Source organism: Salvelinus sp. IW2-2015, linkage group LG37, assembly GCF_002910315.2.
Source record: "Salvelinus sp. IW2-2015 linkage group LG37, ASM291031v2, whole genome shotgun sequence".
Classification (NCBI taxonomy): domain Eukaryota; kingdom Metazoa; phylum Chordata; class Actinopteri; order Salmoniformes; family Salmonidae; genus Salvelinus; species Salvelinus sp. IW2-2015.
In genome coordinates, this window is record NC_036876.1 from 11566347 (window position 1) to 11590265 (window position 23919).

The 23919-nt window shown below is 41.8% G+C and overlaps 2 protein-coding genes across 7 annotated transcripts; one reads left to right on the forward strand and one right to left on the reverse strand.

Moving 5' to 3' along the window:
• The first annotated feature begins 5787 nt into the window (after positions 1 to 5787).
• LOC111960390 (G protein pathway suppressor 2) lies at positions 5788 to 13189 on the forward strand. 4 transcript variants are annotated; one of them, XM_070437933.1, is made up of 11 exons: positions 5788 to 5875; positions 6213 to 6330; positions 6475 to 6584; positions 7140 to 7252; positions 7664 to 7743; positions 7943 to 8022; positions 8283 to 8487; positions 11916 to 12076; positions 12282 to 12377; positions 12575 to 12616; positions 12772 to 13189. In XM_070437933.1, the coding sequence occupies exons 2-10, from the start codon at positions 6237 to 6239 to the stop codon at positions 12581 to 12583; spliced, it is 948 nt and encodes a 315-aa protein (XP_070294034.1). In that variant the 5' UTR covers positions 5788 to 5875; positions 6213 to 6236; the 3' UTR covers positions 12584 to 12616; positions 12772 to 13189. The 4 variants fall into 4 exon arrangements, with proteins under 4 accessions (XP_070294034.1, XP_023838133.1, XP_070294033.1 ...); XM_023982365.2 differs by lacking the exon at positions 12575 to 12616 and having other exon boundaries at positions 12772 to 12945; XM_070437932.1 differs by lacking the exon at positions 12575 to 12616 and having other exon boundaries at positions 8313 to 8487; positions 12772 to 12945.
• Positions 13190 to 14607: 1418 nt separating this feature from the next.
• LOC111960340 (eukaryotic translation initiation factor 5A-1) lies at positions 14608 to 23628 on the reverse strand. Of its 3 annotated transcripts, none has more exons than XM_023982308.2 (6): positions 23245 to 23628; positions 20902 to 21074; positions 20638 to 20742; positions 19453 to 19584; positions 17973 to 18045; positions 14608 to 14770 (listed from the first exon to the last, which is right to left on the reverse strand). In XM_023982308.2, the coding sequence occupies exons 2-5, from the start codon at positions 21067 to 21069 to the stop codon at positions 17983 to 17985; spliced, it is 468 nt and encodes a 155-aa protein (XP_023838076.1). In that variant the 5' UTR covers positions 21070 to 21074; positions 23245 to 23628; the 3' UTR covers positions 14608 to 14770; positions 17973 to 17982. The 3 variants fall into 3 exon arrangements, with proteins under 3 accessions (XP_023838076.1, XP_023838075.1, XP_023838078.1); XM_023982307.2 differs by having other exon boundaries at positions 20902 to 21071; positions 23245 to 23592; XM_023982310.3 differs by lacking the exon at positions 14608 to 14770 and adding an exon at positions 17664 to 17725 and having other exon boundaries at positions 20902 to 21071; positions 23245 to 23592.
• Positions 23629 to 23919: the final 291 nt, after the last annotated feature.

A 23919-nucleotide genomic window follows, 5' to 3' on the forward strand; every position in this document is an offset into this window, starting at 1 on the left:
GCTGTCTTTGTTGTTGAAAATGTATGCTATTCCCCATCCACACTGAAGGGGCTCTGAAATGTACATCAACCAGGGATAAAGAGAAAGTTAACACTGTGAAATGTTTAGTACTTATTTGAAGTAAAGTGTCTGTTGACATGTTGGAAATGATTAAAGGTCTACAATTTATGTGTAACGGCTGTCGTCGGAAGAAGGTGAAGACCAAAACGCAGCGTGGTAAGTGTTCTTCTGGTTTAATAAAAACTGAACAGTAAAAAGCAAAAACAACAAAGTGACAACCGAAACAGCTCCGTCAGGTGCAACACACACTAAACAGAAATTAATCACCCACAACTCAAAAGGGGAAAACAGGCTACCTATGTATGGCTCCCAATCAGAGACAACGATAGACAGCTGCCTCTGATTGGGAACCACACCAGGSCAAACACATAGAAAACCAACAACATAGAAAAAAGAACATAGACTGCCCACCCTAGTCACACCCTGGCCTAACCAAAATAGAGAATAAAAAGCCTCTCTATAGCCAGGGCGTGACAGTACCCCCCACCAAAGGTGCGGACTCCGGCCGCAAAACCTGACTCTAAAGGGGAGGGTCCGGGTGGCCCTTCCTTACGGCGGCGGTTCGAGTGCGGGACGTGGACTGAAGACCCTCGTAGAGGGCACCAGTGGACTGAGGGGCGCCTCCGGACTTAAATTCTCGTAAAATCGAGTGAAATGAAAATGGACAAACTAAAGGGTGTACAATGTGTAGGCCCACTGAGTGTACATTCTGAACCTTGTTTTAAGTCAGGTGGTCACATGACCAAGGAGCAATTGAAATTAGAAGGTTTGAAAAATGTATGTAAAAATGCGTGACATGAAATTTGGCAAACTAAAGGGTGTGCAATGTGTAGGCCCACTGAGTGGACATTCTGAACCTTCTTTGAAGTCAGGTGGTCACATAACCAAGAAGCTATGGAAATTTTAAAGTTAGAAAAATGCATGTAAAATCGAGTGAAATGAAGATGGACAAACTAAAGGGTGTTCAATGTGTAGGCCCACTGTGTGCATATTCTGAACCTTGTTTGAAGTCAGTAGGTCACATGACCAAGGAGCTATTGAAATTATAAAGTTTGAAAAATTAATGTAAAAACGTGTGAGATGAAAATGAACAAACCAAAGGGTGTGCAATATAGAAGGGTAGTCAGTGGACATTCTGAACTTTGTTTGAGTCAAGTAGGTCACATGACCAAGGAGCTAATAAAATTTGAAGGTAAAAAAAAGTTTGTACTTCGTTTACGCTCCCTAACTAATTCAACTAGGAATACAAAATGCTGCTCACATTTCCACATGTTTATTAGCTTTGGAAAGCGAATTAATGTCCAAAGCGTGAAAATAAAATCTGTGCATTGTTGTGTGCAATTTTTCCAAAAGCATGACACTTATTTTGAGTCTGTGGCTCAAGTGGTTTGAAAGCTATTGAGGTTTGAAAGCGCAAACATCAGTCGAATATCCAACTTGAAACTGTCTTTACCTCGGTTCTCCAACAGCATCCAGGAGAGGCCTCTGGAAATGGACAAGCAAAATACACTGCTCAAAAAAATAAAGGGAACACTTAAACAACACAATGTAACTCCAAGTCAATTCACAACTTCTGTGAAATCAAACTGTCCACTTAGGAAGCAACACTGATTGACAATAAATTTCACATGCTGTTGTGCAAATGGAATAGACAACAGGTGGAAATTATAGGCAATTAGCAAAACACCCCAATAAAGGAGTGATTCTGCAGGTGGTGACCACAGACCACTTTCCAGTTCCTATGCTTCCTGGCTGATGGTTTGGTCACTTTTGAATGCTGGCGGTGCTTTCACTCTAGTGGTAGCATGAGACGGAGTCTACAACCCACACAAGTGGCTCAGGTAGTGCAGCTCATCCAGGATGGCACATCAATGCGAGCTGTGGCAAGAAGGTTTGCTGTGTCTGTCAGCGTAATGTCCAGAGCATGGAGCGCTACCAGGAACAGGCCAGTACATCAGGAGACGTGAAGGAGGCCGTAGGAGGGCAACAACCCAGCAGCAGGACCACTACCTCCGCCTTTGTGCAAGGAGGAGCAGGAGGAGCACTGCCAGAGCCCTGCAAAATGACCTCCAGCAGGCCACAAATGTGCATGTGTCTGCTCAAACGGTCAGAAACAGACTCAATGAGGGTGGTATGAGGCCCGACGTCCACATGGGGTGTGCTTCAGCCCAACACGTGCAGGACGGCATTGCAGAGACAAATTGCAATCCACTGCGCCCTGTGCTCTTCACAGATGAAAGCAGGTTCACACTGAGCACATGTGACAGAGTCTGGAGACGCCGTGGAGAACGTTCTGCTGCCTGCAACATCTTCCAGCATGACCGGGTTGGCGGGTCAGTCATGGTGTGGGTGGCATTTCATTGGGGGGCCGCCACAGCCCTCCATGTGCTCGCCAGAGGTAGCCTGACTGCCATTAGGTACCGAGATGAGATCCCCAGACCCCTTGTGAGACCATATGCTGGTCGGTTAGCCCTGGGTTCCTCCTAATGCAAGACAATGCTAGACCTCATGTGGCTGGAGTGTGTCAGCAGTTCTGCAAGAGGAAGGCATTGATGCTATGGACTGGCCCGCCCGTTCCCCAGACCTGAATCCAATTGAGCACATCTGGGACATCATGTCTCGCTCCATCCACCAACGCCACGTTGCACCACAGACTGTCCAGGAGTTGGCGGATGCTTATGTCCAGGTCTGGGAGGAGATCCCTCATGAGACCATCCGCCACCTCATCAGGAGCATGCCCAGGCATTGTAGGGAGGTCATACAGGCAGTGGAGGCCACACACACTACTGAGCCTCATTTTGACTTGTTTTAAGGACATTACATCAAAGTTGGATCAGCCCGTAGAGGGGTTTTCCACTTTAATTTTGAGTGTGACTCCAAATCCAGACCTCCATGGGTTGATAAATTTGATTTCCATTGATAATTTTTGTGTGATTTTGTTGTCAGCACATTCAACTATATAAAGAAAAAAGTATTTAATAAGAATATTTCATTCATTCAGATCTAGGATGTGTTATTTTAGTGTTCCCTTTATTTTTTTGAGAGTGTATTTACTGTACCTGCCTTTGACAAAGTGGGAACTGTTTATCACAGGGCGGCATCACCGCTCACCTAAAAAAGCCGATATGCAATGGTTGAGAGAAATTGTGATTGTTTTCGGACAGAATTCTGTGAGGTTTTAGTGACTCAATAGCCCCCCCTTGGGTTGTGCCGTGGCGAAGATCTTTGTGGGCTATACTCGGCCTTGTCTCAGGATGGTAAGTTGGGGTTGAAGATATCCCTCTAGTGGTGTGGGGGCTGTGCTTTGGCAAAGTGGGTGGGGTTATATCCTGCCTGTTTGGCCCTGTCCGGGGGTATCATCGGATGGGGCCACAGTGTCTCCTGACCCCTCCTGTCTCAGCCTCCAGTATTTATGCTGCAGTAGTTTATGTGTCGGGGAGCCAGGGTCAGTCTGTTATATCTGGAGTACTTCTCCTGTCTTATCCGGTGTCCTGTGTGAATTTAAGTATGCTCTCTCTAATTATCTCTTTCTTTCTCGGAGGACCTGAGCCCTAGGACCATGCCTCAGGACTACATGGCATGATGACTCCTTGCTGTCCCCAGTCCACCTGGCCGTGCTGCTGCTCCAGTTTCAACTGTTCTGCCTGCGGCTATGGAACCCTGACCTGTTCACCGGACGTGCTACCTGTCCCAGACCTGCTGTTTTCAACTCTCTAGAGACAGCAGGAGCGGTAGAGATACTCTCAATGATCGCCTATGAAAGCCAACTGACATTTACTCCTGAGGTTCTGACTTGTTGCACCCTCGACAACTACTGTGATTATTATTATTTGACCATACTGGTCATTTATGAACATTTGAACATCTTGGCCATGTTCTGTTATAATCTCCACTCGGCACAGCCAGAAGAGGACTGGCCGCCTGGTTCCTCTCTAGATTTCTTCCTAGGTTTTGGCCTTTCTAGGGAGTTTTTCCTAGCCACCGTGCTTCTACACCTACATTGCTTGCTGTTTGGGGTTTTAGGCTGGGTTTCTGTACAGCACTTTGAGAAATCAGCTGATGTAAGAAGGGCTATAGAAATAAATTTGATTTGGGTTTCTCAAATGACTGCCTCACCTGGTTCACCAAATACTTCTCAAATAGAGTTCAGTGTGTCAAATCGGAGGGCCTGTTGTCCGGATATCTGGCAGTCTCTATGGGGGTACCACAGGGTTCAATTCTCGGGCCGACTCTTTTCTCTGTATATATCAATGATGTCGCTCTTGCTGCGGGTGAATCTCTGATCTACCTCTACGCAGATGACACCATTCTGTATACATCTGGCCCTTCTTTGGACACTGTGTTAACAAACCTCCAAACGAGCTTCAATGCCATACAACACTCCTTCCGTGGCCTCCAACTGCTCTTAAACGCTAGTAAAACTAAATGCATGAAATGCTCTTCAACTGATCGCTGCCGTCACCCGCCTGCCCGACTAGCATCACTACTCTGGACGGTTCTGACTTAGAATATGTGGACAACTACAAGTGCCTAGGTGTCTGGTTAGACTGTAAACTCTCCTTCAAGACTCATATTAAGCATCTCCAATCCAAAAATAAATCTAGAATCGGCTTACAATTTCGCAACAAAGCCTCCTTCACTCAAGCTGCCAAACATACCCTCGTAAAACTGACTATCCTACCGATCCTCGACTTCGGCGATGTCATTTACAAAATAGCCTCCAACACTTTACTCAGCAAACTGGATGTAGTCTATCACAGTGCCATCCGTTTTGTCACCAAAGCCCCATATACCACCCACCACTGCGACCTGTATGCTCTCGTCGGCTGGCCCTCGCTACATATTTGTCGCCAGACCCACTGGCTCCAGGTCATCTATAAGTCTTTGCTAGGTAAAGCTCCGCCTTATCTCAGCTCACTGGTCACCATAACAACACCCAACCGTAGCACGCGCTCCAGCAGGTATATCTCACTGGTCATCCCCAAAGCCAACACCTCTTTGGCCGCCTTTCCTCCCAGGTTTCTGCTGCCAATGACTGGAACGAATTGCAAAAATCGCTGAAGTTGGAGACTTATATCTCCCTCACTAACTTTAAGCATCAGTTATCTGAGCAGCTTACCGATCGCTGCAGCTGTACACAGCCCATCTGTAAATAGCCCATCCAACTACCTACCTCATCCCCATATTGTTTTTATTGACTTTTTTTTCTCTTTTGCACACCAGTTTTTATACTTGCACATCATCATCTGTACATCTATCACTCCAGTGTTCATTTGCTAAATTGTAATTACTTTGTTACTATAGCCCATTTATTGCCTTACCTCCTTACTCCATTTACAAACACTGTATATAGATTTTTCTATTGTGTTATTGACTGTACTTTTGTTTATCCCATGTGTAACTCTGTGTTGTTGTTTTTTGTAGCACTGCTTTGCTTTATCTTGGCCAGGTCGCAGTTGTAAATGAGAACTTGTTCTCAACTGGCCTACCTGGTTAAATAAAGGTGAAATAAAAAAGTGTAGTTATTGGAGGTGCATCTTGGTCAGTTTAGCTCAGAACATGCAGCCCTAGTCAATCCGCCACCTAATCTTGTATAATGAGCGGGCCGGCCGTGAACTTCAGTCATTCCAAATAATATTATCTGTTCAAGGTCTGGGCCACGTGCTAATTAGAAACCACAACTCCCACGGTTCCCCTGAAGTCAAAACAGGAAGCTCCATTTCACACCGGAAGTATATTGGTTGGGGTTAACCATGATTTAATTTAAAAAAATGTACAATACATACTAGAAGTCAGTGTTTTTCACAGAAAAACGGTAATTTTCCGCTTTATAATTCTGCAAAACAACCAAACTCCAATCGGAGACTCATAAAGCAACGGAGGTCTGTTTACAATTTAACGCCTGCTGGCCGCTCTTCATTGAGTTAGCAATTCTAGTTACCAACTAGCATAGCCAGATTAAATGCAACGTTAGCTAGCTGATGGTGAATTCATGCAATTAACTATAGCTATGATTATGTATTTCTATTATCAACAAAGTAAATGTTTTTAGAAAACAACATTTTCAGTTCCTAGCTGGTAATTGTCACTTTTTTATTGCTGCATGTACCTAGCTACWATTCAACATATTTTCTCCATTCTGCTGCATTCAGCTGGCCCCTCCACTGCCTGTCACCATGCCTGCTCTGCTGGACAGACCGAAGCTGTCCAACGCTATGGCCAGAGCCCTCCACAAACACATAATGAGAGAAAGGGAGCGTAAAAGGCAAGGTGAGATATCACAAGGCTTGGCTTGACTACTGCATTCCTCACCAACTGTAACTGGAAGCCTGATTTGCTTCCACAAGTATCTTGTTGGAATTGGTGCACATTTCTCATTGTTCTCAAGGTGATTTATTTTCTTCCTAATCTCAGAGGAGGAAGAGGTGGACAAGATGATGGAGCAGAAGATGAAAGAGGAAGAAGAGCGAAAGAGAACAAAAGAGATAGAGGAGAGGATGTCCTTGGAGGAGACCAAAGAACAGGTCAGAGGAAGTCAGAACAACATACAAACAGATGGAGATTAATCAGAGAAAAAAATGTATCACTAGTCACTTTAAACAATGCCACTTAATATAATGTTTACATACCCTACATTACGCATCTCATATGTATATACTGTACTCTATACCACCTACTGCATCTTGCCATCTTTATGTAATACATGTATCACTAGCCACTTTAAACAATGCCACTTAATATAATGTTTACATACCCTACATTACTCATCTCATATGTATATACTGTACTCGATACCATCTACTGCATCTTGCCTATGCCGTTCTGTACCATCACTCATTCATATATCTTTATGTACATATTCTTCATCCCTTTACACTTGTGTGTATAAGGTAGCTGTTGTGAAATTGTTAGGTTAGATTACTCGTTGGTTATTACTGCATTGTCGGAACTAGAAGCACAAGCATTTCGCTACACTCGCATTAACATCTGCTAACCATGTGTATGTGACAAATAAATTTGATTTGAGAAATAACTTGTTCACCTTAACCCTCTCTTCCCCTCCCTCTTCCTCCTCACAGGTGATGAAGATGGGGGAGAAGCTGCAGGGACTACAGGAGGAGAAGCATCAGCTCTTCCTCCAGCTGAAGAAGGTCCTGCACGAGGAGGAGAAGAGACGCAGGAAGGAGCAGAGGTGAGAGGAATTGAGCCTCTATGACTCCTCAGGTGCATCTCAATAGTCTTAAGTGGCTTCCTTTCCTTGTCTTCTTTCCTTAATATTTACCGACATGGAAACAGCTTAGGTGAAAACAGTTTGTATGCCTGGATGTGTCTAGAAATGTGCTTTCACCGGTCAAGCGTCCTTAACATAGTGCCCTTTTTTGTTTTTGTTTTAAAGGCTCTTTAAATCCCATGTATTACTATTGTTATTATTATAACGTTAATGTAGGTGTAGAAAAGGTCAAGGATCCACTTTAGATTATTGAAATGCAATCCTCCCAGTTTGGATTAGGAATGTGATTGTAGTAAGGCCATAGATATCAGGATTTGCTGATTGTTTGAGTTCTCCTGTCAGATATCTCACCTGTTTTTACCTCTCCTGCAGTGACATCACAACACTGACGTCAGCCAGCTATCAGCCCAGTCTAACCATGCACACAGGACAGCATCTCCTTAACATTGAATGTAAGGTTTAGCCGACATCTGTTCATAAATGCAATCTCCTATCAATTACATAATAATCATAATAATATGGTCATCTACCAGACCTTTTAACTTTCAATATATGTGGCACATTGTTTCTCTCCACAAATGTCTTCAGACACCTGTCACTTCACTATACTCCTCCCTCATCCCTTTTTTTGTTCTCTCTTCCCTCTGTCAGGCAGTCCAGTCAGTCACAACAGGGCCGGGAGTCTGATGTCGGAGCGCAGTAAGCAGTTGTTTCCAACACCGGTCAACCCGGTGAGTGGCAACTGGCAAGCCCTCAGCATGTGTAATATCCTTTCTAACCATTTGAGAGCTTTCTTGAGCTTTCTTGCTTTCACTTGTGTCTGAGGAGCAATATGGTCAATAAAAGGAATTCCAGACATCACTATTCGGCCCAAGCTGGAATCAAATCCTTAACTCTGTAGTTCCAAACACCACGCCCCTACCCACTGAGCCATAGAAAATGTCAATGACGCCAACAGACGCATAACCCGTGCTCTGTGTGATTTGCTTAGAGTGACCGTTTCACTCTCCTCGCTCCACAGGGCCGTCACTACCAGAACCAGGCTGGGTTCAGTGCGGGCCCGGCTGAACACGGACAGTTTGGGGGTAGTCAGTCGGTCCACGAGAGCTACGGCGTGGCCCAGACACAACACCCCTCCACCTACGCCCCCGGTCCCTCTGTACCCGTCAGCTTCGCCAGCAGCTCCCAGATCAGAGGTAGGATGAGTGTGGCTGGGATTTTTTAGTGTGGGATTTTAATTTGAAATTCAGTTAAGTTGATTTTCATTTTCAGACCTGATTTGCTAGTTTTTAATTTAGTTTTAGTTGTATAAAATATTTTGTCTTTGTTTTAGTGTAAGGGAGAAAACACATTTGTGGGAGGCTAGGAGCCATTTGTGTTGAATAGTTTGTGCAGATATTGCCAGTGGGGGGTTGTAATACTTCAGGTGATGGGTCAGGTTATAGGTTAGGTTTGAAATATAAAGGAAATCTCAATGTGACTTGGTTTTAAAAGGAATAGCACTGAAGCTGGTGCAAAAAATATGGTGGAAGGAAACTGAACATAATTCATTATGGTYTTTATTTGATTTCGTTTTGGAGTGAAATATAATAATTTCAGTATAGTTTTAGTTTTTCAAATGGGTTTGTTAATTGTTTTATTTCAGTTTACGAAATAGATTTTTCATGATTAGTTTTAGTTCACTATAATAACCTCGGTGTGTGCATGTGTAAGAGGGATTTATAGCATCCTAACAGGTTTACTGTTTCCTTAAACTATTCATGTCCATAACGGACATTTTTTAATAGGGGAGAGTGGGATAGGTTCGGTCACTTTTTACATTCCGCATCACTCCGTCAAGGGAAATAAAGTATTCTTTCTAACGAAGATATCTATACTGGAAAAAAATATAAATGCAACATTTAAAATGTTCTCAGATTTTTCTGAGTTACAGTTCATATGAAGAAATCAGTCAAAATGAAATAAATTCATTAGGCCCTAATTTATGGATTTCACATGACTGGGATTATCAGATATGCATCTGTTGGTCACAGATACCTTTAAAAAAAAATGTGGCCTCACAATGGGCCTCAGGATCTTGTCACCGTAATTTTGTGCATTCAAATTGCCATTGATAAAATGCAATTGTGTTTGTTGTCCGTAGCTTATGCCTGCCCATACCATAACCCCACCGCCACTATGGGGCACTATGTTCACAACGTTAACATCAGAAAACCGATCGCCCACACATCGCCATACACATGGTCTGCGGTTGTGAGGCCGGTTTGATATAGTGCCAAATTCTCTAAAACGACGTTGGAGGAAGCTTATGGTAGAGAAATGAACATTAAATTCTCTGACAACAGCTCTGGTGGACATTCCTGCAGTCAGCATGCCAATTGCCCACTCCCTCAAATCTTGAGACATATGTGGTATAATGTTGTGACAACTGCAAATTTTAGAGTAGCCTTATATTGTCCCCAGCACAAGGTGCACCTGTGTAATGATCATGCTGTTTAATCACCTTCCAAATATGCAACACCTGTCAGGTAGATGTCTAGGATATTTTATTTCAGCTCATGAAACAAGGGACCAACACTTTACATGTTGTTTTATATTTTTGTTCTGTATACATATATTTCAGAATGTTGTGTATCCCTGGAAATAATCAGAATTCATGTAAACATTACAGTTTTGAAAACATAGCTGTACAAAAAAAGTGGTCTCTTGGCACAACTTATGGGGTAAATTGAGCCGTGGGACAGGGAAAAGTTAAGCCACCTACAAATGTCTGTACTGAATTAAATATTACAACTACCTTTTTAAAACCATGTCTATCTTTTATATACAGTGTATTACAGTGCATTCAGAAAGTATTCATACCCCTTGACTTATTCCACATGTTGTTGTGTTACAGCCTGAATTCAGGCTGTATAAAAAACATGTTTAGAAATTTTGGTAATTGTATTGAAAATGTAATACAGAAATATACTATTTACATAAGTATTCACAACCCTTTGTCAATACTTTGTAGAAGCACGTTTGGCAGTGATTACAGCTGTGAGTCATTCTGGGTAAGTCTCTAAAAGCTTTCCACACCTGGATGGTGCAACATTTGCCCATTATTCTTTTCAAAATTCTTCAAATTCTGTCAAATTGGTTGTTGATCATTGCTAGACAACCATTTTCAAGTCTTACCATAGATTTTCAAGAAGATTTAATTCAAAACTCTAGCTCGGCCACTCAGGAACATTCACTCTCTTCTTGGTAAGCAATTCCRGTGTAGATTGTTCCTTGTGTTTTAGGTTTTTGTCCTGCTGAAAGATGAATTAATCTCCCCATGTCTGGTGGAAAGCAGACTGAACCAGGTTTTCCTCTAGGATTTTGCCTGTGCTTAGCTCCATTCTGTTTCTTTTTTATTCTGAAAACTCAGCAGTCCTTAATGATTACAAGCATAGCCATAACATGATGCAGCCACCACTATTCTTGAAATTATGGAGAGTGGTACTTAGTAATGTGTTATATTGCATTTGTCCCTAACGTAACACTTTCAGGACAAACTGTATTACTTTGCCCCATTTTTTTTTTGTTGCAGTACTACTTTAGTGCCTTGTTGCAAACAGGATGCATGTTTTGGAATATTTTAATTCTGTGCAGGATTCCTTCTTTTCACGCTGTCAATTAGGTTAGTATTCTGGAGTAACTACAATGTTGTTGATCCGTTCTCAGTTTCCTATCACAGCCATTAACCTCTGTTTTAGTCACCATTGGCCTCATGATGAAATCCCTGAGTGGTTTCCTTCCTCTCCGGCAACTGCTTTAGGAAGGATGCATCTGTCTTTGTAGTGACTGGGTGTATTGATACACCATCCAAAGTGTAATTAATAACTTTACAGTTTTCAAAGGGATATTCAATGTCTACTTTTAAATAGATTTTTACCCAGCTAGCAATAGGTGCCCTTCTTTGCGAGGCATTGGAAAACGTCCCTGGTCTTTGTGGTTGAATCAGTGTTTGAAATTCACTGCTCGACTGAGGGACCTTAGAGGTAATTGTATGTGTGGGGTACAGAGATGAGGTTGTCATTAAAATAAGAATGTTAAACACTATTATTGCACACAGTGAGTCCATGCAGATTATTATGTGACTTGTTAAGCACAATTTTACTCCTAAACTTATTTAGGCTTTCCCTAACAAAGAGGTGGATTCCTATTATTTCTCCTTTTCATTTTTAATTAATTTGTTAAAAACAATTCTAAAAACGTAATTCCTATGACAAAAACAATCTGAATGTAATCTATAACACAGCAAAATGTGGAAAAAGTTAAGGGTTGTGAATACTTGCTGAAGGCCCTATATGTGCTTTTAAACAATTGAATTCTTAAATGTATAAAAGAAAATGGCATATGCTGATCATTGAGAAAATGTGTACAAATAATTCTAAGCACAACTTTGATTGACAGTGGAGGTATGATAGATGACGTCAATCTGGCCTGTCTAGACACTTGTACTAACTATGTTGACACAATTTCATGAGTTTACACCAAACAGAATTTGTTCTGTGGCACGTGTTGATATTGTACTAAATATAGTACAAGGATGTGAATGGGTTAATACCCAATCTGATTGTTTCTGTCTCCTGCCTAGGTGTGTCTGCATTCCAGGCAATGCAGTACCTCCCTCATCAGCAGCCAGGCTATGCTGTTCACAGTCACTTCACGTCCCAGCCTGGATTCATCCCTGGTGCTGGAATACCCCTTCAGAAGCAGTTGGAACATGCCAACCAACAGTCTGGCTTCACTGATGCGGTAAGACCACTGGTCAGACAGATAGGGGGGGAAGATGGACTTTCAAGACGTGCATATTATATAAGGTTGAGTTCTCTATTCAACCAATACACTTTGTTGTGAATCTGTTTTAATGTTTAAGTGCTTAGTGCACAAATGTCAATTCAAATCGGAGTCCTCACTCTTACCTCTTGTCCTTCCCTAAACTCCTCTTGTGTTCTTCCAGGGTGCTCTGAGACCCATGCACCCCCAAGCCCTCCATACGTCCGCTGCTGGCCTGCTCCCCACTCCCTCCATGGCTGTCCAGATCCCCACTCCCAAGGTACACCTCATTACCCCCTCCCTACCCCACATCTTACTGTTACTGCCCACTGTTGATCCATCACCCCCATCAGAAATATGAGTGCCTCAGAAAGAGGTTATTGTGAAAAAGTTGGTTATTGCTTTACTCGTGCTCTCTATTAAAGCATAGATTGAAAAGTGATTTGTATTTTTGTTTTCTTGCACAATTTGTCCAAGCTCTCATAGCCAAAGCCAGAGGAAAACCAGTGTGAATCTTGAGTATGAAATAATCTTAACAGTGAACGCAAACATCTTTTTAATGTGACAACTATAATATTCAATTTAAATTATTACTTGGTCATTTAAAATATGCATGGTTTAGCTTAAAGTTCTTAACTGTTGCTTGATAACATTTCATTGGCGCCCCTTTCCAGAGCTCTCCCCAAGCGGCTCCCCGCCACGCTTTCCTCCCCCTCACCCAGAGTGGACAGAGAATCTATCACCACAGCAAGTAACCATGGTTACCTCCCCAAACTACCTTTACCAGGAGTTCTTATCGTTGAGATTTCATAGGCTTCTAGAAGACTGGAATGATGGGACAATAAACTTGGATTTTGATGGTTGATTGTAAAGCCCAAACCTACAGGCTTGACTTYGTAGTAATATTTCTTGTATAGTTTATTAGTGCTGTATTACTTTAGTTTTAGAGGCCTAGGTGTTCTAGGAAACCATTTTCTCCACTGTGAAACTGTATAGTGTTATACTTTGTCAATTTTATTGTGTGTTTGGATGTATTACCTCAACTATTATGTCCGCGAAATAAATAAATAAAGCACACACCATTTCTAACAATTTGTGTCTTCTTTAATTCGTTTGGGGAGAGGGAGACATTCTGCACAGTTTGGACTTCTTTGTGGATGCAAAAACCAAATGCCATAACTTTTTCTCATTCATGAGTTTGTACAAAGTAATAATGGGTCAAAAACTTAGTGCTTCTCTCTATAGGTGACCCAGTGTGTCTACTAGCTAGCTACCTGCCCTGTTGGCAGCCCCTGTCAATAAGGTCTTTGCCCAGGCGTTGAGGGTAATGGAAGATAAGAGGCGGATTGCGCAAAGAAAGGACTTAGTCTTGTGCACGGTCTCGATCAGATATCTGAAAGACTGAACTGAAACACTGGAATTGGTTTGCGAGTTTCGTTTCTCCCAAATGCTACTGTGTGACACTTGTTCAACTCCTACTCAAAGAACTGGCTCCAGATTCCCAAAACACTTACGTAAGAAGCTTCTTAAGAAAAAAATTCCTCTATCTTAAGATTTTATGATTTTCCTACAAACTTCTCATATCTTGTTAGAATCTTCTTCAATYGGTTGCCTAGCAACAAACATGTCTCTAGCAAAGGCAATCATATTTTCTACTGAGATTACTGTTCTAGTATGTTCTTGGGTTTAAAATAATCAATACTGAAACTTTCAGATGAAGTTTGAGTGAATTAAACATGTTCAATTGCTTTCATGAGCTTATTCTCTCACTGCCCTGAGTTCAAGACAAGGGTTTAGCTATCTTGGAATTAGGAACAAATCCCTAAACTTTATTTTCAAGAATCACATTTCTTCTTAACTTCTTACTTAAGGAGAAACATAAGAAATAGCGCAAGTACATTTCCAATAAACTTTTTGAGGAATAGCAACTGTGTTTAACTTTCATAAGTCTATAGTTAAGGAAAAAATGGCTGTTAAGACATTTCTTCTTAAGACGGTTTTGTGAATCTGGGCCCTGATCCTGGCATGTAAATCATGACACTTTTTTAACAGACAGGTTTAGGTGCTATATGTTACACAAAATATTGAACAAGACAGAAGGGGCTCATTCAGAAGGGCGGATCGCTCGAAAAGTCAGATAGAAATGTAACGTGACACAATCTCCATGTTCTAGAACTGGCACCATTTTCAATGATGTATGCTATATTTCTATTGTAACATTCCAAGCACAGTGCTCCCGCTGAATGAGCTCCTAAACAGAACAGCATTCATCACTCATACATAGAGTTGAAGAAGCCCTTGATGAATCTGAAAAATTTACAAAACAGACATTTGTGAGATTTTCACCCCTCCTCCCTTGACTAGGTACAGTAGTTACTTACGCCCTGCCCTCATAGGCGGCAATTTGTTTGTGAGAAAACACTTCTTTCTCCATTCTACCTTCTCTCTCCGTTTCATCTGTACAGATGTTGACCTGTGTGTGTGTGTGTGTGGAGAGAATGTTTCGTCTGTTTTGCCATTTCCAATTATTTATTGAATTGCGTTCCTAATTTAACCCAGAGAAGGGCGAGAAAGTACAGTGAGAGGGAGAGATTACAAAAACAAAAGTGGGAGAATAGCATTGACGTGGCCTTATTCCCTCCCTTTTCCAGGTCCAGTGCATCTTGTTAACTCCTGAAAGAGAGTGGGGAGGACAAGGAAAGTACAGGGGTAGGATAGGTAGAAAAGGGGGGAAAAGAAAACGGAAGATGAAGTGATTGAGGAAGAGACACGTAGGGATAGGAAGGAGAGACGGGAAGAAAGAAAAAAAGTGGACAGTATAATTTAGTGTGCATCAATACAAAACAGTTCACAAGTGCATTGAGGTACATACAGTATGAACTCCGAACATTCAACAAATAAAAAGATCCTTTCACATACCATCAAAATACAGTAACCCACCACACATTTAACAACCTTGACCTCACATAGTTCACATTTCATATACAGTGAGTTCCAAAAGTATTGGGACAGTGACACAGTTGTTGTTTTGGCTCTATACTCCAGCACTTTGGATTTGAGATGATACAATTACTATGTTAAAGTGCAGACTGTCAGCTTTGATTTGAGGGTATTTTCATCCATATTGGGTGAACCGTTTATAAATGACAGCTTTTTGTATTTCGTCCCCTCCCCCCCATTTTAGTATTGGGACAAATTCCTACGTGCAATGATTAATTACATCAAGTTGTGACTACAAACTTGTTTGGTGCATTTGCTGTATGTTTTGGTTGTATTTCAGATTATTTTGTGCACAATAGAAATGAATGGTAAATAATGTATTGTGTCATTTTTGGAGTCACTTTAATTGTAACTAAGAATAGAATATGATTCTAAACACTTTTACATTAATGTGGATGCTACCATGATTACGGATAATCCTGAATGAATCGTGAATAATGATGACTGAGAAAGTTAGAGACATAAAAATGCTAACCTCCCCTGTTATTGTAATGGTGTGAGGTTAGAATGTCTTGGTGGTATGATATTTGTGCACCTAGCTTTCTCCATCATTAATCATTATGCATCCAACAAGTTTGTAGAGTCACAAGCTTTATGTAATCATTGGGCACTAAGAATATGGAGCCAAATACTAAACTTTTGACCACTTTAATACACACAAGTGAATTTGTCCCAATACTTTTGGTCCCCTAAAATGGAGGGGGGACTATGTACAAAAAGTGTTGTAATTTCTAAACGGTCCACCTGATATCAAAGAAAATACCCTCAAAATTAAAGCGGACAGTCTGCACTTTAACCTCATAGTCATTATCATTTCAGAGCCAAAACAACCAAAAATGTGTCGCTGTCCCAATACTTTTGGAGCTCACTGTCCCAATACTTTTGGAGCTCACTGTAAATACACCATTACATTCACACAAATACATCAAGCATTGGAATCTATATAAAAACAACTCTTTATATATATACATGTGCTCATACATAAATACTGTAAATAAATAACAACATATGTAAGCAAGTAATAAGTGCATAAGGGGTAGGCAAGTCCATTGCTGTAACAGTACTGTACCGTTCACAGATTTCATATAATATACAGTGCATTCGGAAAGTATTCAGACCCTTGACTTTTTCCACATTTTGTTACGTTACAGCCTTATTCTAAAATGTATTAAATAGTCCCCCCCTCATCAATCTACTCACAATACCCCATAATGACAAAGCAAAAACTGTTGTTTTTTTAGAAATGTTAGCAAATTTATAAAAAATTGAAAAATGAAATATTACAGAAACAAGATTCTCTGGTCTGATGAAACCAAGATTGAACTCTTTGGACTGAATGCCAAGCGTCACATCTGGAGGAAACCTGGTACCATCCCTACGGTGAAGCATGGTGGTGGCAGCATCATGCTGTGGGGATGTTTTTCAGCGGCAGGGACTGGGAGACTAGTCAGGATCGAGGGAAAGATGAACGGAGCAAAGTACAGAGAGATCCTTGATGAAAACCTGCTCCAGAGCGCTCAGAAGGTTCACCTTCCAACAGGACAACGACCCTAAGCACATAGCCAAGGCAACGCAGGAGTGTCTATCGGACAAGTCTCTGAATGTCCTTGAGTGGCCCAGCCAGAGCCCGGACTTGAACCCGATCGATCTCTGGAGACCTGAAAAGAGCTGTGCAGCAATGCTCCCCATCCAACCTGACAGAGCTTGAGAGGATCTGCAGGGAAGAATTAGAGAAACTCCCCAAATACAAATGTGCCAAGTTTGTAGCGTCATACCTAAGAAGACTCGGGGCTGTAATCGCTGCCAAAGGGGCTTCAACAAAGTACTGAGTAAAGACTTATGTAAATGTGATATTTCAGTTTTCTTTTGTATTATATTTGCAAACATTTCTAAAAACCTGTTTTTGCTTTGTCATTATGGGGTTTTGTGTAAATTGATGAGGAAAAAAACCATTTAATCCATTTCAGAATAAGGCTGTAAAGGTAACAAAATGTGGAAAAAGTCAAGGGGTCTGAATACTTTCCGAATGCACTGTACATGGAAAAACAAGACATCCCCAGTATATTGTATAGTACTCTTAAACAATTCCCTTGTTTCAACATGTTTTTCAAAACAGACATATACTGTAGTGCGAATGAAGACTACAACCAGGTAAACCAACAGTAACATTTCAAACACAGGAGGCTGCTGAGGGGAGGACGGTTCATAATAATGGCACATGGTCCATGTGTTTGATGCCATTCCATTTGCTCCGTTCCAGACATTATTATGTATTTGATACCATTCCACCTATTCCACTCCAGCCTTTCCCACGAGCCAGTCCTCCACCAACTAAGATGCCACCAACCTCCTGTGATTTAAAACAAATATATAAGTAGCCTGGGGGACCAGCCAAAGTGTTCCAGTACGTCCTTAGGCAAAGTAAAACATATACCTAACCTTGGCTGATAAAAAAGACATACAAATAAATAAGATACATTCAAAAAGACCTTGATCAACATTAACCATAACTCCTGTTGTGCCAACATCTCTGTAGTTCAAGGTCTTGAATAGAGATGTTCTCCAAAAAGCAGTCTTGGAGTTGCCTTCCCCTTGGTCCATAGACATACAGTGTTATGTACGTGTAACCTGGCAATGCACGTGCATGTTAAAAAGTGTCTTGTGACATTACACACACACACACACACACACACAACACAACACACACACACACACACACACACACACACACACACACACACACACACACACACACACACACACACACACACACACACACACACACACCACACATGTCCAGGCACTTTTGTCACAGGCAGTGTGTGAATGAGGTGACATGTAGTTCAGTTGGGATACAGAAAGCCTCTGCATTTACCTGCAGTGTCTTATTTAGCCATGGCCTTGATGGCAACTGCAGCCTCCTCATTCATTGCAGACAGAACAGTGATCTGGGAAACAAACAAAAATACATTTATTTTAATTATAAGAACAACTTTGCTGGTGTAGTAGAAGTAAACTAGTTGTGTCTATCTTAGGCTGTGACATCATCCCTTTCCCTGAGACTTGAAGCAATTGTTACCCCCAAACCAGTGGAGACTGCTGAGGGGAGGACGGCTCCTAATAATGGCTGGAACAGAGCAAATGGAATGGCATGTTTTTGATACCATTCCACCTATTTCGCTCCAATCATTACCACGAGCCTGTCCTCCCCAATTAAGGTGCCACCAACCTTCTGTGCCCCAAACCATAACACGTTGCAGAGTGCTGCTGAGAGCATGGTATCGATTCCCAGTAGGGATTGGTATGTGCTACATACTGTACAGTCTTACTCCCAAATTCCATGTATCCCTAGTCCTGCCAGTCTTCATTGATAAGTGAGGGTATTTGTGTACTCTGCTAGTTTTAACTGTTCGTGACAGGGACATTCAATTCCCAGAAGTAATGTAAGTATACAGGTTCAATATGACTATAGCAGCTATAATACGTATGGAATCAGTGGTGGAAAAAGTACTCAATTGTTATACTTCAGTATAAGTAAAGATACCTTAATGGAAAATGACTTAAGTGAAAGTCACCCAGTAAAAATACTACTTGAGTAAAAGTCTTAAAGTGTTTGGTTTTAAATATACTAAAGTATCAAAAGTAAATGCAATTTCTCAAATATAATTAAGTATCAAAAGTTTAAGTAAAAAAAAATATATATTTCAAATTCTTTATAATAAGCAAACCAGGTGGCACAATTTTCGTGTTTTTAAATTTACGGATAGCCAGGGACACACTTCAACACTCATTTACAAACAAAGCATTTGTGTTTGGTGAGTCCACCAGATCAGAGGCAGTAGAGATGACCAGGGATGTTCTCTTCATTGGTGTGCGAATTGGACCATTTTCCTGTTCTGCTAAGCATTCAAAATGTAACGAGTACTTTTGGGTGTCAAGGAAAATGTATGGAGTAAAAAGTACAATATTTTCATAAGGAATGTAGTAAAGTAAAAGTGATCAAAAATATGAATAGTAAAGTAAAGTACAGATAGCCCCCAAAAATACTTAAGTAGTACTTTAAAGTATTTTTACTTAAGTACTTTACCCCGTTGTATGGAATTTCCACCAAACACACTGGGTAAATGGATCAGAAAAGGAAAGGAAAACATGAATCAGATATGTCTACCTACACAACTGCTTATGTAGAGGAGGTACAAAGGACTGAATAAGGACAATAAAATCTATGGACTTTAGGAAAAGTGCTACTCCCATGCAACACTGTGTCTTACAAAACCGTAACGCTTAATAGCAACGTAGGCAATTTCTTGTCGAGGGAGAATCATAGAAGAAGTAGGATGAGGAACACCACTGACCAGAATCTCCTCTCCAGCATCGTACTTGGTTTCGATTTCCTTGCCCATGTCTCCTTCTGGCATCTTCAGGTCCTCTCTCACTTCACCGCTGTCCTGGAGCAGAGACAAGTAACCATCCGTGATACCAATCAACTGCAGGGGGACGAGAGGAGGGAGGGAAAGGAGGATGACAGAAAAGACAGAGACGCGTGAAAAATACTCTCTATTAATTGCTGCCCCTTTTGTGATTGCCCTGTCAATCAATCAATCAATCAATTCGAGCTCCTGTGTGCCCTCCAATCAACTGACTGTCATGTCCACCCACACTGCCAGAGTCTCCCGCCCGAAAGAGGATAAAAATGAACACAGGAGAAAAAACAGCTACCCACTTGAGGTTCCCTATCCGGCTCTAAGGACCATGAAAAAGTTTGGAACTTGTGCTGGTGTAGGTGAAAGGCATTCCATCCCAGAGTTTTACTAGACACACCACTGTGATTACATTCACCTACAAACTCTATTATGTGTTCCTCCACCCTCATCGACTTTTCCTTATGGCTTAAACAGCACTGGATTGGTACAGGAAAAATGCTAATGTCTCCACAGCCTATTAATAGACTATAGCAGGGTTCCCCAACTGGCGGCCCACGGGATGAATTTGGCCTGTGGGTGGTTTTATTTGGCCCCCCAAGTTTTCTGAGCAAAAACATAACATCTCGAATTTTCATTGTTGGACATAAAAGACTGTAAAAACACCAGTAAATCAGCTCCAAATTATTACATTTTTGGAAATCTGTTCCTAAGTATTCCCACACAGGCAATTTGCCGACTACAAACGATTGGTATTCATGTTCCGGCCCCCCGATCATCCGCTCAAGATAAAATCAGCCCGCGGCTGACTCTAGTTGATGATCTCTGGGCTATAGGGAGGTTCCACCATACTGCTGACACCTAGTCAATCCTCACAGATCTTCCAGTGTGAGTCAACAAGAGCAGAGGCAGGGGATTGAGTCAGGGAATTACAAATAGGGACTCAGAATGCACAAGGGACATCTATTACCAGTGACGTGGGCATTTAGTTTGAGAGTGAGTGTTACCTAATTGGCCATCTCACTCAAACCAGCAATACCTCTTTCTCTCTACTTCTCCTTCTCTCCCTCCGTCCTTTCTGTTCTCCTCACTGCTTTGGCCATTCCAATGTCCTCTCACCTGGTAGTCTAGTCTCTTGATGTTGGGTACGTCCATGTTGTGGGTGGAGGGACAGATATCCTCATACTTCTTTCCGTTGAAGATGTCGATACCAACCATGTGGACCTGCCCATAAAGAAAACACAAACTGTTCAAGGGAGTTGTAGACACAATACATACAGACTCAGAAACAAGGGCAAGATAGTATGATGTCAGCCACTCTTTCATGTCTGCACACCAGCCAGGGCTATAAAAATGGTTACAGTCAAATCGGGCACAACTGACCTTAGCGTGGCCGTGTTTGCCGGTCTTGGACGTGGACATCTCCACGATTTTGCAGGGTCGTCCCTTCAGCACCACGAAGCCGTTCTTGCGCAGGGCCGAGCACTGCTGGGGGAAGGTGGCGGATGCCCCGGCATCGCCTGTCTGGAAGTCAACGTCTGCGTCTGCCATACCTGCTGCCGAGGCAATGATGTCACAGGGGGGAGGGGGAATGTGGAAAGAGAAAGATTGCCTTTCATGACATAACACTCGTACTTGACTTTTCCCTCCCCCTACTAGCACTGACTCTGCTGATAGCTACTTTATTGAGGAAAAATTAACTTACTATGACTGACATATGTGGTTGTCCAACTTAGCTATCTTAAGATGAATGCACTAACTGTAAGTCGCTCTGGCTAAGAGCGTCTGCTAAATGACTAAATGTAAATATAAAATGTTAATGAGGACTAAGAACTGGTTAATGACACCGCTGGTAATGACATCACTGGTAATGACACCACTCAGATACTGAGGAGTCCTGGGATTGGGGGAAGGGGGTCCAATTACTCCAAGTGGTCTACTTACCTCTAACTCCATTCTAATACATATTAGTTATGGCTTATGCTTGGGAAACTAGCTATTTGCTGATACATCTACAATAGATGTTGAAAAGGTTTTGCTACAGAATAAATAAAAAGGGAGTGTATTCCTGTATTCCTATTTCTAGCAATAAACACATTTTTGAGCAATAGAAAAAGTATGGCCTACTGCACTTGGTATGATGTTACACTGTTTGCAGTGTAATGAAGTGTGCAGTAGACATACACTGTCTCCTACTGTGAATTTTCAAGAATAATTTGAAATGTGTCCAAACGACCACACTCCAGTGGAGTACTTGCATATTTTACTTAATAACGTTAAGAAATGCAACATTATTAATTGAATACAAAATTAATAAAGAGCTGGTTCACTGACATTAGGAGAAATAAAAATATCATATCGAGCTAAATAAAGTAACGAGATAGGGCACCTGTTAACTGGACCAGTCAGCCATTGCCTACTCACTATGAGCAATGGGATATAACAGTTTTCTGAAAAATGTATAGGCCTTCTCTATGCTACTTTTGTGCAATTGACACAAACATTGGAACATTTTCAAATATTGGACTATGGAAACAAGTATATTATTTGCTGAGTATGTGAGTGACTATATATCGCGGCGGAGGAATGCACGCGATTCAAGGAAAGGCCCCATGCCTGGCCAAAAGCAATGCACGCGTGCGTCAGCCTTGGTTATAATGTCAAGAATATTATAACGGTCAACTTGCTGTTCTTGGTTATAACGTCAAGAATACTATAACGGTCAACTTGCTGTTCTTGGTTATAATGTCAAGAATATTATAACGGTCAACTCGCTGTTAGAATAATGGCAAAGGTACTGGTGGAAAGTTATATCCATTCATCAGAAAGAGCTACAAAAGTATTGCATCATATAGCATATTCTAATTAATTTACTGTGATTTAATTCGGTCTGCAGCCATAGCCTTGGCCTACTGGGAACCGACACTGATTATACTGGTAGAGGCTTAACCACGGCGCTTGACACACACAAGGCCAATTTGAGACTATCGGCTGCACGTAAACACACATTCATAATAAGGATATGTTAATTTATATATTAGCAACAGACAAACTGTCGCTGCCACATTTTTATAACACGCGTGTCTTCTCCGCAGTGTTGGAGTCTAGCGCGGCCTAGTGCGCACAAAACGTGAACCGGCTGTCAGTGACGGCATCGCTGCATGCATGCGCACTGCTTGGGGGCTGAGGCCCACTAACTAATATGGGGGCTCCGCTCCAGTCGAGAGGCAAGTGTAACATTGTTGCATGAACCACACAAGGAGAAATCTTGGTCTTGATACACTGAAAAGGCTACGTCGCACGTTGCTGATAGGAATATAGGCTACTTGAGTAAAATTACTAAGCTAATGCGCATGATAAGGCTACGGCGAGCATAGCGGTAGGTTTGAGTTTCGGTCCCAAGTTATTTTGGTCAATCTCTATGTGTAAAATCGTCCCACCGAAGATATGCATGACATTATACATTTGATTGGCTGATAGGTAACGGAAACTTTATCAGTGAGCATTGAGCAAGGGCAATTTAACAGCCTATCAAACTTGATAGCCTACAATACAACAATACAATGTTGTTTTATTGGTAGGCTATCATTTCATAATGCTCACAAGTGAGCAGCTATGTAGAATGAAAATAACGTGACAGCTATGAGCAGACGAGCATAGGCAATGTTAGTCTCACGCAAAATCACGCCCGTTATATTCACGTTATGATAAGTAGGCTTAACTTACCCGGTGAACTAACGTTTCCACAATTTGTTTACTCTGTTCGCTTTACAAAACTGTCAAACCTTTCCACTTTTTATGTCTTCCTTTTTCTCTCTTCGTCCGTAGCTACCGTTGTCTGGTTGGTGTCTACCGCCGCGATGCCTCTGTCTGTCGTACCTTATCTCCTAAAATCAGCTCTCTTCTTCTCTCATTCCAGTCGCTTCCACTATCCTCCCTATTTTGTCCTGCGGCTCCGTCAAAATCGTTCTCGTTGGGGGAGGGGGGGGGGGCATACGCTTGGGTCAGCCGCCAGCCTAAAAAGAGTGGGAACCTTAAACCCACACTGTCCGTAGCCTAGCACTCTCCACCTTTCGCTCACTCCCTCACCCAGCCTTTCCAAATACCTATGAAATGAACCTAGGCAATATTGTGCTTAGTGCGCAGGCGTGGTCACCCTCAATTCTCAGATTCTAGAACGGGGAGGGGGCGCAATCACGGGAACATCGAATGGAACCTCTCATTCACTAAGCATGGGGCCTCTCTCATTCATTCTAAGGACCGTTATTTTGAGAATAAGGATATGGGCGCTTTTACGCACCATGTAAGCACTCTCGGATAATGACCGAAGCCTCAATAGAAATTAATCCCATATCCTTCCCCATATTTCACTTTCAAGGAAATGTTAGGATTAGGATTGTT